Below are 18,759 nucleotides of genomic sequence, written 5' to 3' on the forward strand. Positions count from 1 at the left end.
GCCTTTAAACTGCTTGCCTAAGAGCGAATGTGAGGTGGAAGATAATTCTGGAGAAATCCCCCCCGCCCCCCTGCCTTGTGTGGTGCCGTAGCTAGTTTACTGCTTGAGTGCAAGAGAATGCCCCATCCACTGATAATGTGTCACTTACTGATATATTTCAAACTTTGTTGAACTGAAATCTACATTTAAATTTATTACAATTATAACAGCAGATAAAAATGCATCGTTGGGATCATTGTCATGGAATATATATGAAATTTTGAATTAATTTCTTCCTACTAGTTTTAAAATATTTATAATTAATTCAAAAGTATATAAAATAAAATACCAACATGGAATTTGGAAAATAAAAGAATTAAGAATAAAATATTTACAGAATAAAAAGAATATATTTTGATACATACCTTAAATGTATAAAAATATAAAAAGGTGCAGTGTTATCTGTTAAATTTTAGGCCAACTGGAATATATATAAATTACCTTATATAAATTTCTTACCAGAAAACAAATATTTTTGTATACATTTCATTTTACACCCTGTGCCAAATGAGAGTTTTAAATATAAAATATCGTGCTTGAGTATGGTGACTGGCCAGACCTTGACAGTATTTGTATCTATTTGTTTCTGAATTGAAATGGCTGGAGATGATGCACCCCCCTTTTCCAAAAGAGGAAGAGAGTAGGGGGGGGTAGCCAGCCTGTTCCGGTCAGCCCACATTCCACCAGTGCTTCAGGCAATGATGAAAGATCCTCCAACTCCAGAATCATCCAGTTTAGCGACAGCCCTACCTGCCCTTCAGACAAGATCTTCCCCTGAAACATGCTTTAAAAGTCTGGCACGAGAACTGGGGGGGCTGGGCACACACACGCTATTGTACAGAGCCCCCAGTTACAGCCTCGATGACAGAAACAAAGAAATGCATCCCCCCCCCCCCACCCGTGAAAATACTGTTATTTCATCAAAACGTATATCATGACTGTGTAATAGGTTTCGTACTGTACTGCTGACTTACACGTTTTTCATATAGTGCTGTGGGTAAAGTAAAAAAAAATTCTGTTTCGAATTTAAGGGGAAAAAAAAGACATCCAACAGTCCCAATTTTTGTCATTCGAGTTATTTCAATTTCCTATTTGAATTTCTTTGATCTCTGCATGCAGCTTCCTAGATCCTGCAGCTATGCACAGCAATACGGGGACACAATAGCGTACCTGCTTCCAGTGAGGCTCACCGGTATGGCAATTACAATCTCTTCGGGGGCATTTGAAAAGGTGGAACATGCTCCCCCACACCCGGGGGGCCGTTTGGCACGTGACCGGCACTCGCACAGCTGCCATCGCCGGTAGCTGTTCTGGGAGGGGCTGTCATTGGACCTGATGAGCAACCGTGCTCCTGCACAGTAACAACGCCACCCCCCCCCCAGAATCAAAGGGGGACACAAACACGAACGTAAACATAAGCAAAATTAAATCCACAGAAATAATCCCAGCTATATGTACTCTTTTGAACTCCAGTGTTTTTTTTCCTTTTGCCTCTGCAAGGTTTCACGTTACGTTTTTTTTTTGTAACATCTATGCTGCATTTTTTAAGAAAGCAATTTCATGCAAATCACAAGAAATAAAAGCACGACTCAGAGACCTCAGGTAAAATTTAGATATTCAGGGAGCCAAGAGGGTACATCAATAATTTCCTGTTTTCCCCCCGCATGCCCAAATCACTTCGTGCCCGACGAACTCTACAAACTTTTCCTGATGCCTTTCTAGAGTATATTCATAGCCAACGCTGCAAGGATCATTTAACTGCATGATTTAAAAGGGTAACAAGTTATAATGAAATTAAAAGTGACGGAACACGCGTCTCAGAAATGCAACGGGAGACGGGACATTCCAGAGTCACCAGTGCAATTTTGGTGCATCTTGCGAAGGCCACAGATTTCCGCACGCTAACACCACGAATTACATAACGCCCTGATACCTGAGCGCACTGGCGAGATGCGAAGTCTTCATAAATCCACTTTAAAGACAGACAATATTTACACCGAGTTAAGCAAATAAGATAAAGACGGGCAAGCTGCCCCCTCTAAATGCATTAGCCGTGAACTTCCTTATCCAGCTCTCAGCGCTCTGACTGTTAAAAGATGGGCTCCCAGGCCTGGAAATAGTCTTTGTTACCCAATTAGTTTACCAACAGCCTTGCTGTATAATATTCTTGTTTGACAGGCCTGTACATACAGCTCAATGTGCAGGACCACCGGGGCGGTCAGACGGACACTCTCCAGACGGATTCTCTGTGTCCCGTATCGCGTTTCTTTATCATCTACCGCAGCGATAGTGTGGAGGACAAACTAGCGGAAGAGAAAAAAAAAATCTGCTTGTATTTTCGCTGAATACTTTCATTTTCTGCTGTTCATCCATCTGTAGTCATTTGACAGGGCTTTGTTTTTGGCCTTGGCATGGGGAGATGAGAGGAGGGAGTGAGGTGGGGGGGGGGGCAAAGGATAGCGGCACTTATCAGGGGCCAGCAGCAGGGGCCTGCCACCCATGAGGAAGCCGTCCGCTGGGGGGGGGGTGGGGGGGGGGTTGGGCGAAGCACGCCTCGATGCTCTCCGCTCCCCCAGCCAGCGTTGTCGGGAGGAGAAACTTCAGTCTGGGTGAACCCTGGAGGACCCAGGTGAACATTTCAGGAGCAGGTACAACTTCTGATGCTAGTCTACCTCATAGCGCGCCCGGCTTCCCCATTTTTAATCATGTGACCGTGGTGAGATGCGGAGCGGCTAGGTGGCTAACGCGCCCGGAGATGACGACTCTGTAACAGCGACTCTTTGACTATGTAGCTGCACTCAGACGGTGACTTTGTGAGGCTCAGCGGGCTAAGCCTCTGTGCCTGTGATCGGAGGGTTGCCGGTTCGAGCCCGGCCTCAGCAGGATAGTCACCTCTGTGGGCCCTTGAGCGAGGCCCTTAACCCCCCAGCTCCATGGGTACAGCTGCAGATGGCTGCCCTTTGCTGCCAAGCTTGCTCTCACCTACATGTGCATCGTGGAGAGTAGGACGTGGTAGGCGGGTAGAGGATTTCCCCATGGGGATCAACACTATTATTAGTAGTAACAAAATCATAGTGAGCATGGTTATTGTTACTAGGAACTAACACTGGCTACTTGCACAGATCCTCACTAATAAAAGCCCACGGATGACCATCAAAACGGCGTTGAGTTATATTTTCTTTTACAACATGTCGCTCGTGACATTAGCCAGGAAGGTAATAAACCGGCTCCTTACCACTTGCACAATTAACTTATTCCACTTCACTTTCTATATTACGATACGCTAATTAGGAGGAGGCCGAAATGAGCGGGAAGATCGGGCCATCCTGAAGAAGTCGTTTTAATGGCTAACAAGTGCGGCCATGACAATGACAGATGGGACCGCAACCAGCAGAACGTATGTGCTATTCCGCCATTGGTTCCTCCTATGGCGTCAATACGAAAAGCTTACATGCCTTTACCATCTATGCACAGCATGTTTTCCATCGTGAAATGATCCAATTAGCACCACATTCAACGTTTATGCTTAGTAGCAACTTGGATTAGCCTGGGTGGCTACCGTTTTTAATTTTGCGACCAACTTCCCAATTGGGAATGCCGCAAACTTCTGGGCTGGTGCTCAAAGCCAAGGAAACTGAAGCACGTGAAGGTGATGCGGGCACAGCAGAGGGGAACGTCTGCTCAACTGGCTCCCGTTTAATACCGCCATGTTGCTCGGACAACCTTTGGCGCTGTCACCCCGCTGGTTCCCTGGCAGACAGCTAACTCCCAGGAGGAGGGAAGAGTAAAAGCTCCCCCCCCCCCCCCACTCTACCACCCACCATCAGGAGTCTCTTGACTCCCGATCTAAACTCGCTGAGCTTTCACAGTTCACCAGTCAGCCCCCACCCCCCCCCCCAACCGTCAAGGGGGGGGGCACCGACAGGAAGCTGTCCATTTAGCCGACGACAAGGTGAAGATCTCAGCTGTTCTCCTGGAAGATTCCGCTCATTAAAGAAAAAAAGAACTTCGCTCCATAATTGAGATTATTTTAACATATGCTATGGAGGAACGCTCCAGAAATGGACTGCTTTGGCCGGATTTACGACATTTTTCCTCTTCTTCCATTGTCTGGGAGAGAGTCTTCTCCTGATAGCTTTATCCATGTAGCTCGGGATGTCAATGCTAGTCTCTGCTGCACGATAACATTAACGGAAAAAAAAATGGCAGCTACCTCTAGATAATGATGTAAAGTTTTCAACAAAAGACTTCTGAGCACAAAATGGGAGAGGAAAGAATGTTAATTGTAACATCACACAGGTTTAACAATAAGCTAACTGCTAGATAATTTGTTTACACGAGAAAAACTTTTACCCACAGCAGAGTGGTTTAGATCTAGTTGTTTTCTTCTGGGGTGTCTGTAGTTCAAGTCAAAGGTATGATAATACTGTAACTCCTCTGCATGGTCACGGGAGAAGCAGGGAATTTCAGGCCAGATAAACTATAGACAAAGTCTATCTAGGCAGGCAGGCTCTAACACCCACTCACCATGGCCTAAGATCGTTACAGCGATTAGCTGATGTTCAGGGTGAAATCATGAAGAGACCAACACAGAAATCTTTAGATACGTCTGTCCCGATTAATTCCAGCATAACACATAAACACAACGCCCGTAACCATGTCAACGCGGCTAGAAAAGGCGCGTACAAAGGAACTTGGCTACTTTTCCACTAACAATTTGCACGTTTTGTTCTCTAACGCCTCGACCACAATCTTTGATTAAGTCCAAATCCAAAATAGTCAATTCCTGCTTTGAATTTGGTCCTAAAATCCAACGGAGACAGACAATCGCAGATGATTCCATCACATCTTCCTAAATAAGCTATTTAACAGATGCCAAGAATAGATATGGATTCATTATACAATATTCAATGTAACATATAATATTGCATGCAATATTAAACGGAGACATTTCTGAATCAAAAGAATTTTCTATAAGTAGTGCGTCTTAAATTATCCATCCATCCATCCATCCATCTTCTATACCCACTTCTGAGCCTTGAAAATGATAAAAATCTTCTCGAAACAGGTTACATTTGTCACTGGAAGCTAAAATAAGTCACAATGAAGGCGCCCTGATTATACCATTATATTTGTAATAATACACAGTTGATTTTATGACATTCAGGTAATCTAAAGCCCCGATTTTGCACCACTCTCCCGCCTGGAGCAGATCCGTCTAACGCTGTTGTTTGCATGTGTAACTGCATGCGCATGTGTGTATACAGCAGCCAGAGAATGTGTGTGCGTGTGTGTGAGCATGTGTGTGTGCGTGTGTGTGTGCGTGCGTGTGAGCGTGCGAGCCCCATCCGTACTCCACTCTCAAGTCCCACTGATTCTCCTTTCCAGCCATGTTGAATCCTCTTTTCCTTATCAGGAGGGAGCAGGCCTGCATCGGCTCTCCTTGCTATGACAGAGGCCACAACAATGGGCGCGCGATACCGCTGCTTAGCGCTGCGTTTCGGAAGGGGAACCTGCCACGGGCGCAGATTAACAACAACACACACACACACACACACACACACACTCGCATGCGCGTGCACACACACACGCACACACACGCCCAGACGCACGCGCGTGCGCACAAAATAGATTGCAACCGCCAAAACAAAACATCTTTCAGAATGCCTCCCCTGTGATTAATGCAGTGATGACAAGAAGAAAAATATAATTTCGGGCGGGGAAAAAATTCACTGCCACTTGTTAAAGTTTGGCCCACTAACAATAAACACACTGGAGGGAGAAAATGGGGGGGGGGGGGGGGCGCAGGCAGGAGGGAGAGGAATCGAAGGAGATAAATACATGAGTGATGGGTTGAATAATTTCCCCAGCTTTTTTTGGTATGTGGGCCCCTGTGCCCTAACCCCTAACTAAATAACACAATGAGAATATTCCGGGCTCTGACAGCTTCTGCCTTCTTCCAGCTGCAAATTAAGACAGTATCTTGTCATTTTTTGCAGCCCCGCATGCTGCCGGTCGAAGCTCTCAGCTCTGCGTCTCAGGCAACGCTCCAGTGACTGCTGGGGAACATGGGCCCAGCGGAAGGAGCGCACGTCCGCGAGATCAAAGCCCTTTCCCAGACATGTGCTACTGTACCTTTTCTTCAGCCAGATAAAGACTCCTTAAAAATGCCGTGGAACACACCTCAAAAACAAATCACGCCAATAATGCAGCAGAAAGGGAGAAAAAGCCTAATCATTCCAGAAAGGAAAAACAAACAATAACCCAAACTATAAAAATATTGCAGTTTTTTTTTGATGGAAATATAAATTATTTACAGCTATTACATTTTCAAAGGATTTCTGAAAAAAAATGTTCAGTGTTGCATATCATGGGCTTTTAGTTCAAGGTCAATCATAATAAGCAGTGATTTGAGAAACTCTAGAAATTTATGACAAAACAGTCATTAACCTGGACCTCTATTGTGTCCGAGTCACAAGCCTTCATTAAAATTAAAAAGGAAAATATATTATGTACAGTAGATATAAAATGTATGCATGCAGCAATAAAGTAACCCTATATTAACGCACAGATTTATTAGCATAGAAAACTTTAATTGCTTGATAGGACAGTAAGACAGTAAGAATTGAACTCGACTCGCTGTCACATTAAAGGCTTGCTGCAAGAAAATGTTTACTAACCGGCTATTTTACCAGACATACGAAGGTACAAGAACACACAAGGACAGGAGCTCAGTTACTGACGGCATAGCGCATCTACAAGCGACATCTCGGTGACAGAGAGGACAAGCCGTCACCGGTGCCGTCAGAGCAGATAAAAATAAAACACAGTTGTTGTCACTATCATCGCGCTACGGAACACGCCATGGACTCGGCGCAGGTCAGGAACTACACACATTTAGGGCTTCCTGTGTTGGCTACGCCGGCCTTGATTAGGAGCTGTAATTATCAAAGACTTAATTTTTTAATTGGACATAACGAGGATCCATACCTTCATTAACGGGCATCGGGAACGGAACCTAAAGCTGCAACCCATTATTAGCTCTTGTCCAAATCAATTATTAACACCTAAAATGGGCTCAATCTTTCAGAAAGTCTACTTAAGATGAGCCATGGGCTTGTGTCAGGTTCTGCCAAGCTTAGGTAATTACCACAGCTAAGACACCTGCTACTCAATCGCCTCGACCCAGAATGGTAATTTAGCCCCCACTACAGACATTTAGGTCTAGGTGTCAACATTCATTTGCGTTAATTTGGTGAGCGGGCTGCCACGGGCCTTCCGACACCCCCCCCTTGCCGAGTGTGATAGTAGCTCACCTGCATGGGGCTGATTGCGTAATTGGAGTCTAATGGTCTGATTGATCTGCCCAAGGAACGGGGAAGAAGGCAGGGCACTGGCAATTTCATCACTCACTTGGGGGGAGCGCGAGAGAGTCCGGAACAGGGATGGGTACACTTTGGGTCTATGAGCCAGAGACCAACCTTGACAGACTGCACCACTGTTCCTGAAATGCAGACCCCCCATGTCATGAATGATGATGTCTCCTGTAATCTCGATTTGGTTCCCGAAATTTCACCTGGGGCTGGTCACCCCAGCGGCCTGCTGATGTTCCAAATCTTCTTGTCACAGTGGAACAAGTGACAACTTTGCAATTAAGAATCATGCACCATGACCATAGATAAAACCCCATCGAGTTAGTTAAAATTTTTGTTCAACAAAATAATAAGTGTCTAAAACTCTTCCAATACCCGTGAATCAGTAATGAAAGTCTTCCAAACAATACGAAGAATAAAAAAACATGGATTGAAAGTATAGAACTAAGCAAATGTAGCTCAAATGCTTAATTAGAGAGTAAATATCCCCACAAACCTTTGTATCCGCTTAACATTTCACCTCCAAAGCATCTTCACAAATTTCCCACTTTATGACGTCTCGGTGAGGTACAATCCTATCAGTAGACCCCTGGACAAAGCCTGCATAGTGATGTTTGCATCTAAATTGGCCTCATGCAGGGAATTTTAGCTTCCAACATGACCTTCAGGTCACAATGGCATACGGTGGGCTCTGAGTCAAACATCCAGCAGTGACAATGCCCAGAATCAGGTCACCCCTCAAGCTGGGACGAGACAGAAGACTGAATTTGTGTGACATCACACTCATGCTTCTTGGCTCAGAATGTAATCAGCTATAGATCTGCCAAGAAAAGACACCTAGAGATAAACTGTAATACTTGTAAACTTTTTTCAACATGCAGTAGAAAACAATATACTATATTGTATATATCTGCATTTTATGTTTTTTTTTACTACCAAAAATATGAAAAATATATATGGATCAATAAAGTCCATCTTATCTTATCTTATCTTATCTTGCCTTGTCTTGTCGGCGTGTCTCTCGTTTATGACGGCGGAGCATATTAATGATGAAGCACAGTCTTTGTGCAAGTGGAGTTCTTGATTTGAGTCTGTTGACCAAACCCTGCATTTGAAAGCCCACACTTCAGCACCTGCCATCAACGTTGTACCTGCATGACTGGAGTAATTCATTCGCCTCCACAGTTTCGAAATTCAAATGAAAAAAAAAAGAGCAATACCGAGATTTAGTAGCCTCTCAAGATCAAGCCGCAGAAATTCCCTCTTGGGTGCGGTGCAGGTGCAGGGAGTGATCAAGCTTCATTTCCAACTTAAGTGCTTTATTGCCCCTAGTGACCCAGTAGTGAAATACCCAGCATGCATAAGGACCAGGCAGCTCTCTGCCTGACCCTGGGTAGAGATCTGCAGCCTCTCCTTTGATGGGATCCCCCTTATGTCCTCACACTGGTATCGACTTGTTTCTAAAGGTTGCGTTGAGTCCGATTCTCTGTTTAAACCAAATCGTGTTAGTAGCCCCGGCCTGACAGCTTCGTCCTCTCTGTGAAACTACGAACGGTTCGCTCCGAGAGAGGTGCCGTTCGACGGTCAAATGAGGGACCTCTTCGGTATTCCACTCTCAATGTATTAACATTCCGCACATTCCAAGGATCTAGTTAAAATCTCCACATGTGATGCGTTGTGTCAGGAGAGAAACAAGAAAAAAAATCTTCTGCCTGTCTGTCATCATCAGGGACGTCCTTTGGGAAACGCGGAAGTTGTGTCTTGCGGCACAGAAAGCGCCTTGTGCCAAATGAGCCACAGGGTCCTTAAATCACAGTGTTGCACAGCACTAAACGAACCCTTTAATTACTGCGGTTTAAACATAATTTTTAACCTCCTCCCCATCCCCCCCCCAAAGCATTACCCCGGTAAATCCCACCCCCACTGGTGATCTTTGAACTGTGAGGTTTTTTGCTCAAATGAAGGAATTTCACCGGCACGTGGGAATGATTCATCGGCTCAGTTCGCACCCGCGATAACCTCGGCGCTTCCACCGTTGAGGTGCATTTAAACTCGCTCTCCTCCCCTACTCCCCGGCCGGCATTTCCATTTTAATTGTCCTCGCTGTTTCTGGCGCCGGCGTGTCATCGAATCGGAGTATCGTGGGACCGTTCCGTGTGAACTCACGTTAGGAGCGGAACCAATATTTGTGCTTTTCGTAACGTTTTTGAAGCGTAAATCCACAAGGAAAGCTAACTTAAACGTGGCATGGGAATGGGTGTTAAGTTTTTCAGTACTGGAAAAAATACATAGTTATTTCAAAGGCATTCCATTATTTATTTCTTAGCTATTGGTGGGGGTAGTGGGGTCACATGGGATACAAGCTCTGAAATGGGCCAAACCATTTTGGAGCAGGATTCAGTGAAGTTGTGTAGAAGTAATCCTAGAAAAAATGGACCGCTGAGTCCAAACTCCTTGAGGACAATTCCTTATGTTTCTTAACAGGATAACTGAGATTCGTTACAATTTTTAATAAGTATTGCTTAATTAATCCAAAAGCAAAATTAAATATTAAACCCTAAAGGATTTCTTTTTCCACCAGAGCAGTCAGGTCAACATATTTTTTTTTAAGTAGTTAAAAGAACTTAACGAGGATGTTTAAACAAGCGAAGCTGGCTGATTGCTATAAATCTGTGTGGAGAATAACATCAAATACAATGGGTGGTGAAATAGACTGAACCAGGGTCTGGACTCAACTCAAAATCTACCAATTAAGCCATTTAGTCATAAAATATGCAGATTAAAGAGTTAAAATGGATGCACTTCAAAGCTTTTTGTTAGGCTAAGTTGACTACAGAATAGTCAACTCCATGTCAAAGGGATGTCAAGGGAGATCCCCCCTCCCCATAAAAACCAGCTTCGCCACGATCCTTCATAAGTGGTGGGGGGCTGCTTCCAAGCGATGAAAGACAAAGTTAAGGTAGTGAAGCCGCTAGCGACCCGCTAACGGCGCGGGGCATGGGCGGGGCACGTCCTTCGGAAAGGGGAAGCGGGGGCGACGTACCGTGCTACCGCCGTCGGCGCTCATCTCGATCTTCCCCTCGAACGGCCCCCACGTGGTGCCCACAGAGAGCTGCTGCCGGCTGTGAATCCGACGTTCTCCGTCTTTCTGGAAGACGTCCAGTTCTCCTAAAACGGCAAGGTGAAAGCCATCACGCGTGGGGCTAAAACTGCCAGGACAACTTCCAACTCGAGACCTAAAGTGATAAATCTCCCTCGTCTGTTCCATGAATCTCAAGGGGTGATGTGTGAATGTTGTAGCATTCTGGGAATGTCGTGGCATTCTGGGACTTTGAGTACAGTTAGCTTCTGCGAGACTACAAATCTCTAGACTCTTAAGCCCCCCAGTCTTTGTTTTTCCCCAAATAAAACACTTCCCCCACTGGCACATTCCTGTATTTTTAGTCGACGTAGCTTATCTAACATCAAACGTGCCTGATTAAGGAATCATTTCGCTGTAAGAACTTCATCCAACTTCATCCACAAGTAGGCCAGGATTGATTACCGACTGCTCTGTGGCTTTCCTCAAGTCGAGTGAGTCATTAACGGGGGAGGGGCGCTTCACCGGGGGACCCTGACCCCTGCCAGGTTTGGCTTAGTGGCTTTAGTCAATATTGCAAAGCGTTTAAATTTTAGATTAAAAAAAAAAAGAGAGAGTTCTGCTTCAATGTGCTTCTCATCTGCTATCGTGAAACTTTAATTTCGCGCACTTTTGTACTGCATTTTTGCCAAGTGGACCGTAGCACTTCGTCCGAGATAACTTTATCGGCTAAATGAATAAAATGCAAACGTATGACGCTAAATAAGACAGACCGCCGTGCAGCTGACGGTGTGGGTCTGGATTTCAGCTACTTGCTTACATTTGTGGATGAACTTCAGTGGGAAGGAGTCTGTGACGGTGTGTGTGTGTGTGTGTGTGTGTGTGTGTGTGTCGCGGGGGGTTATATGAAAATAACCCCACCAAAACCCCTCTTGGAAGCCCTCAGCTCCTCTGATAATCTCAATGAGATGTTGCAGGCTTGGTAGCTGGCAGCACAACTATTTTGGGTTTTTCCTGGAAGGGCCCCTCTCGTTAGAGCTCTGTGGAACTCCAGCTAATTAAATGTGTAACCGGATAGCACTGTGAGCCCTATCTTATCTCTTAGATTTAGTGTACTTTTTTAGGGCAGTGATTAATCAAATAGTTATGATAATGGACTCCCGGTCACGACTCCCGCTTTCTCGAGAAAGTCATGCGGATCTCAAGTGTGCATTTCCGAGCGGTCGCCTTGGCAACGCAGAGAGTTTCGATTAAGGAGGGCTGACTGGCTTTGGAGAAATCAGACCCTTAAATTTCACAGCTACCCGCATGTGCATCTGCTTGGCCTGCAGGGGGCGCCCCACCTTTCCGCTTAATAAAGCTCCACCCTCTTACTCTCTGCATATCAGACGCAATTAACAATCATCATTTGAGCCAAAACATTGAAAATAATAAGAATAAACTCCAGAGTGGCATCTTAAACGTTGCATTGTGGGTATTTCCCATGTATTGCAGGACTCCTGGTGCAGACTGTTAGAACTTTCTTGTGTATTTTTTCCCTCAATATCCTTAGAAAGCCTGAAAGAGGTTTAGTGGGTGAACTGCTGACCACAAGTAGAGTTATATAATAATATTTTACACTATTTATATTTGCACTGAGGTGATTGTAGTTTCCTTACAAGAAATGCACCTTTTTTAAGAGAATAGCCGCAATCCTCTCCCGGGATTTAAACCTGCTGAATCGCATCAACACCCAAGTCTTTATTCTCCTCTATCCAGAAGTTTCCTGCGAGAACTTTTTCCCACCTCTCTAATGCTTTGAGGTATCAGTCTGATGGCACTACTGTAATAGGTGGTTTCCATTTTAATAAATGAATACATGTAATTACCATTTAAGACATTAGCACCTGGTGCAAAAAATTTGGGGGTCTAACACTTTTGGCTAAGGATAAAAAGGTCGTATTAAAGGATGGAAAACCTCACAAGGCAGCACCTGCGTGAACTGAGGGGGAAACATGAGCGGGAGCAGCCCAGGCTGCACCCAGAGTGGCAGGGCAGCGCGGCTGGGAGAGGTGGGTAAAGCTCATTAAGACAAAATAATTAAGCATCCAAGCACAGCTGGCAAGCATCAGGGAGAAAGGAACGCGGAGAAAGAGCCCCGGCTTGATGCATCCTGTTTGTCCTCTGATAAGGCCATCGGCCCTTTACCACTTGGATGTGGGCTCACGTTTAGCCCTGCTTGACACTTTGGAAAGCTGTCTCCGGTGGTGGATTCTGTGGCATGGGGGATGGAAGGGTTGGGGGGTTGGGGGGGGGGGGTGGCATGCATAGTGACTGGGTGCCAGTTGTTTGTGTCCCCTTCCAAACGTAGCCAGAGGACCTTGAATTCCCAGCTGCCTCTCCACAGCTGTTGCCCACACCAGCAAAATTTTAAAAAAAAGGTCTGAGGAAAACATGGAATCCAAAAGTACAATCTGCATACGCATCAGGGAAAACGCCACACTTAATAACACTGTTAGAACATGATTAGAACATGATAAGAACATGGTTAGAACATCAACCTTTATTCTACGCATGAACTTCACCAGCTATTTTGTGTCTTATACAGGCAATAATATGCCTTTGTTACCAGTTTCCAAACGATAGGCTGTTACTCAGATGAATGAGAGCAGAAGACCACTGGCACAAATAAATGAATTTTGAAATTGTATAACATACTTTTAAATAGATCTTAAAATACCTTTTCATTGAAAATCCTGTTTTCACCAAAATGTCTTTAACTAGCCATATGCAATAAAAATCTGTACTATATATCATGCAGGTGGTGCAGTAAATGTGAACAATATGATTATGTATGCAAAGTGTCAGATTGTCTTATGTGGTCTGATGGCATCTCCTGTCATCAAAGAAACAACATATATTTAACAATCATTTTGCCAAGACTGTAATCAGACAAACTATCAAAAAATACTATTTAGAGGGAGTTTGCTCAAACGTATCCCAGCAGTCACATGATCAAGGAGGGACAGAAAGTGTAGGATTCACCCATCACTGACATCCTTCAGGAAACTCATCCCAGCCCTAAAATGCCACAGTCTTGGCAAGAAGCAACTGACGTGGGACTAAGGAGATTTCTTCAACCCCCCACCCCTCCTCCCCCCCACATCCTTCGATAAGATCATCATCTGTCGCTAGACTCTAGGGTCTGTTCCTACTCTCCACAGATACTTGGCACACCAATGAACGTCCCTTTATGTGGATGAGATCCTCCTCAGATAGGACCACGACGCCCAGTGCTGGCATCTGTTTGCCATGTGCCACGGATGGATTCAAGCGGAGACGTGTTTCTTCCGCTAGTGCTGCATGGCAACAAGCAGAGGAGGGCCGGCTCGCGGAGTACGGCGTTCCACCTGAGGCCAGTCCTGCCCAGAGGTGACCCTGATCGACATCTACTGGACGTCTACTCCAGGCCCAACCAGGCTTCGTGAAGAAAGTGGCTGTGAAATTTATCCAGCTCTTAACAAAACTGTCCCCTCAAGAGCCACCAGGGCTGAGCTCCTTGGAGGTAATCTGTGATCTGATGCCATAATCGATGACTAAGGGCAGCACGGTGATGTAGCCATCAGGGACATTCAAACTGTCCTCCTGGGTTACTCGTTTAACCAATATACCCCTATTAATGTTTATTTCTTTTCAGTAGTCAGGGTTACAGTTAAGGTACGACTTTGTGAACTACTGTAGGAACAAGTCATGAATATATAAGTTAAATACTGATCTCATGTTTGTTCATCATTAATGAATCACGTTGCATTGTTTATCTCAAGTGGCGACTATATTTGTTCATGATTTTTATATGTTTCCAATGCATTACAATAAACTTGGGAAGAATTTATCAGTCTGGCACCTGTCCTATATGTACCCCTGCCTGTGTACCCCTGCCTGTGTACCCCTGTCCTATATGTACCCCTGCCTGTGTGTACCCCTGCCTGTGTACCCCTGCCTGTGTGTACCCCTGCCTGTGTACCCCTGTCCTATATGTACCCCTGCCTGTGTGTACCCCTGCCTGTGTACCCCTGCCTGTGTGTACCCCTGCCTGTGTGTACCCCTGCCTGTGTACCCCTGCCTGTGTGTACCCCTGCCTGTGTGTACCCCTGCTTGTGTGTACCCCTGTCCTGTGTACCCCTGTCCTGTGTACCCCTGGCCTTTGTACCCCTGGCCTGTGTACCCCTGCCTGTGTGTACCCCTGCTTGTGTGTACCCCTGGCCTGTGTAAACCCCTGGCCTGTGTACCCCTGTCCTGTGTACCCCTGGCCTGTGTACCCCTGCCTGTCTGTACCCCTGCTTGTGTGTACCCCTGGCCTGTGTGTACCCCTGCCTGTGTAAACCCCTGGCCTGTGTACCCCTGTCCTGTGTACCCCTGTCCTGTGTACCCCTGGCCTGTGTACCCCTGGCCTGTGTACCCCTGCCTGTGTGTACCCCTGCTTGTGTGTACCCCTGCCTGTGTGAACCCCTGGCCTGTGTACCCCTGTCCTGTATATACCCCTGCTTGTGTGTACCCCTGCCTGTACCATAAGCAGTCTGACCAAAATAGAAGACAGAAGGATGGATGATGCTCAGTTCATACTCATTACATAATTCATCAGAGAATTGCTGAAGTATTCATATAATTACACATTAAGAACATACATACAATACCATTAAAAGCCACAATAATATTTAACATTATACTTCCTTATATATGTCACTATGTCCACATATATGTCACTTTACTAATGTGTTTACCCTCCGAAATAAACAACACTTCAGTCACTGGAAAATTATAGTTTTGTCAAAATTAAGTGACACTAACATCCCACACTTAAAAAAAGAAGCAGTGAAGCCCACATCTTGTGTGAGTGAGAAGCTACAAGACGCGGAAATTCCCGCGTGACAATTCGCAGGGTGAAGCTATGGGAGGCATCGCTATCGACTGCGCAGGGTACGGCACTGCCAAAATAGGATACAAATTAATATAGCATGCGGAGCGTACAGGCTGCAATGCAGTGTGCTGTATCGCCTGACAAAAGGTGCTACAGCTCTAAAGGAGATATGCGATATGAAATTTAACAGCTGAAGGAGAAATGTCACTGTGCCTTGATAAGAGAGCGATGAACTTTCTCCCCCTCCCCCCTGCCCCCCCCCCCCATCCTGAACCACTATTATCAGGTCCAAGTGAGCAAAATGCATCATTTATAACCTAGAGCCACACCATTATCTCCTGGCGAGACACTTGTTTTAAAACACAGAAGGAGTCTTTATTTCTCACTTTGTCTGGCTCAAGTCTCCCTCGCCGACAAAGTTTCCAGCCAGGCGCGTACGGTAACTTGAAGGGGGGTGAGTAGGCTTCAGAGCTTGCCCCCCCCCCCCCCGCGGCCCCCAGAATGTTCCCGGTCAACTTTGTTTTCAGACAATTGGAATTAGGGGGGACTTCAAAAGTACACAGTGGGTTGGCTTGGACCCAAAGGATGGGCTGATGACACTAATGAGACATCCAAGACGCTCGATGACGTCACACGTCTTTAAGGTCACATGATGTTTTGCTGCTATTGATTTCAGTAAAAGAAAACAAACAAATTAGGTAAAGACTACTAAATTACCTAACACCCTATTAAGCATATTAAGTATAACGCTTTTATTTAAAAAGGCAGTTATTTTGCTAACTAGCAATGAGCCCTTTCCGAATAAAGAGAATTTATTATGAGGTGCATCTTAAATTTTCCATCCATCCATCCTTCCATCCATCCATCCATCCATTTTCCATAACCGTTTATATAGTATATGGTTGCAGTGATACTGGAGGTCATCCCTGGAAATGCAGGGTATGAGGTAGGGCACAGAGCACACTACCACAGTCATAATCACAGTCTCAGTCATAATCACAGTCTCAGTCATAATCACAGTCTCAGTCATAATCACACAGCATGGGCATATTTATTTATCTAACCCATTTGCGTAACTGCATCTTCTTATGGGCTGCAGCAAGAGACCAGAGTGTCATGAGGAAACTATTATCAAAAATTCAGAAAATAAATAATACTTTCGTAATGCATGAGCAAACCAATAGAGTAACAGTAAGCAAGGGAATCTCTCAAACATCTATGTTCTGAAAATACACTACACTCGAGATCAATGACTGGCTTTTAAGAGAGGAGAAAGGCAACTACTTCACAAGTATCTGCACTAACATCTAGAGGACGATGCGTCTTCATCACGTTTATAGGCCGAAACGTAATAATTGAAATCCCTTCACAGAATATAATTAAAATCAAATGTGCCAGAACAAAGCATAACGATAATTTGCAGATTAAAGTCTGGGGCATCCTTTAATTCAGGTCGATCTAAGATTTGTTCATCAGTTCATTTGTTGAAATTACCATGTTTCCAACTGTGGCCACTTAAAATGGGTGAAAAATAGGATTTTGAGATCAGAACATGATTTTGATACATTCATAAAGATACACACACACACACACTACACCTGTGGTTCATGCAAATATATAATCAGCCAATCACATGGCACCGGCTCAAAGCATAAAACCATACAGACACGGGACACAAGCTTCAGTTAATGGTCAGACCAAATATCAGAATCTCAAAAAAATGTGACCTGCGTGATGCATGGTCGTTGGCACCAGACAGAATACTTTGAGGATTTCATCTCCTGGGATTTTCATGCAGAACGGCAGCTAGAGTTTACAAGGAACGGTGCGAAAAACAAAAACGCGGAGAGGCAGATCTGCGGGTGGAAACACCTTGCTGGTGAGAGAATGGTCATGGCACGAGCTGACAGGAAGGTTGGCGTAACTCAAATAGTCCCTCTTTACAACAGTGGGACATTTTTGGTGGATGACAGCAGAGTACAATGACAGCAGAGCACTTCAGATTCCATTCCTGTCGGCGAAGAACAGGAATCTGAGGGCACAGTTAAAGATTTACAAACGTCGCCTCATCTGATGAATCTCGATTTCTGCTGAGGCACACAGAGGCTGGGTCTGAATTTGACGCATACGGCCTGAATCCATGGACCCAACCTACCTTGTGTCAGCAGTTCATGGCTGGTTGTGGCGCTGTAATACGGCAGAAGCCTTTTCTTGGCACACACTGAGCCACCTAATACCAATCGAGCGGCATTTAAATCTGAATATTGTCGCTGGCCGTGTGCATCCCTGTATGGCTACAATTTGACCATCTTCTAATGGCTACTTCCAGCGGGATGATGCACCGTGTCACAAAGCGCAGGTCATCTCAGACTGGTTCCACATTACAATCGGTTTGGGGTACTTCAATGGCCTCGAGTCACCAGATCTGGGATGTTGTGGAAGATTCTCAGCGTGAATGTGCAGCACTCACATGATGCAATAATGACAACATAGACCAGAATCTCTCAGGAATGTTCCCAGCACCCTGTTGAGGCCGTGGAGAATATAGATATATATTCTGGCAGAACGGTAGGTAGTACCGCAGTCTCAGACTTTCAGGGTTGGTTCCAGTTCTGTACACATCTGTTCACATAGGTTCCCTTCAGGTCCTCTGGCTCACACTCCAAAGAGTGTGACTGTGAGTGTGTGCTCTGCGATGGACTGCCACCCCACCCAGGCTGTTCCCCTGCTCTGTACCCCATACCTCCTAGAAAGGCTCCAAGCCACCCAAGCTGGATTAGCAGTTGGAAAATGAATGGATTGGTTTGTTTGCTTATTTTTCAAAAGTAAAGCTAAACAAATGAAGATGAAACAGCAGGAAATCTGTGTTTTACTTCAGCAGTATTACTTACATAATATGGGGGTGGGATCGACTCCCCAGTAACGGATTCCCCGTTCTACACCCATCATTAGTACCAAAATGGCTTTCTACCCTTTTTCCACACTCAATTACAGGGATTTCAAAGTTCCCCTAACCGGAATTCTGTTTTTCCTGGGTGACCTAGTTGTCTTTTGTGAGTAGGTTTTAGCCAGAGCAGTTTGACAGTCAACAGATAAGATGGATTAAGCTCCCCCCCCCCATCCAGTTTTGATGTGAACAGCGTAAAAGTGGGTTAAATCATCCAGTTTTCAGGAGTATTTTTAAATGCCTGGAGATACGACGATAGAGAGGCTAAACTTAAGTCTCCAGCTGGGAAGGTCAAGGTCAGCGTGGCAGAGCTAACGACCCCCCCGATGGAGAGGAAGGGGCCATGGAGCCTGAGATACACGTGGCCAGGCAACTCGTCTCCCAACACTGAGGGGGGGGGGGGCGGCGTGGCATGGGGCTGGGA

At 45.3% G+C, this 18,759-nt stretch overlaps 1 protein-coding gene across 4 annotated transcripts in view; it reads right to left on the reverse strand.

The window, feature by feature from the left end:
• zfpm2a (zinc finger protein, FOG family member 2a) overlaps nucleotides 1-18,759 on the reverse strand; it is a 119,051-nt gene that overhangs the window by 46,898 nt on the left and 53,394 nt on the right. For 3 of the 4 annotated variants that reach the window (XM_023811288.2, XM_023811283.2, XM_023811295.2), the window contains one exon: nucleotides 10,456-10,580. The exons of the other annotated variant lie outside the window; for it this stretch is intronic. In XM_023811288.2, the coding sequence (XP_023667056.1) occupies nucleotides 10,456-10,580 (125 nt within the window). The remainder of the gene's footprint in view (nucleotides 1-10,455; nucleotides 10,581-18,759) is intronic. 4 annotated transcript variants of the gene reach the window in all.

Source organism: Paramormyrops kingsleyae, chromosome 9 (genome assembly GCF_048594095.1).
Source record: "Paramormyrops kingsleyae isolate MSU_618 chromosome 9, PKINGS_0.4, whole genome shotgun sequence".
NCBI classification, from domain to species: Eukaryota; Metazoa; Chordata; class Actinopteri; order Osteoglossiformes; family Mormyridae; genus Paramormyrops; species Paramormyrops kingsleyae.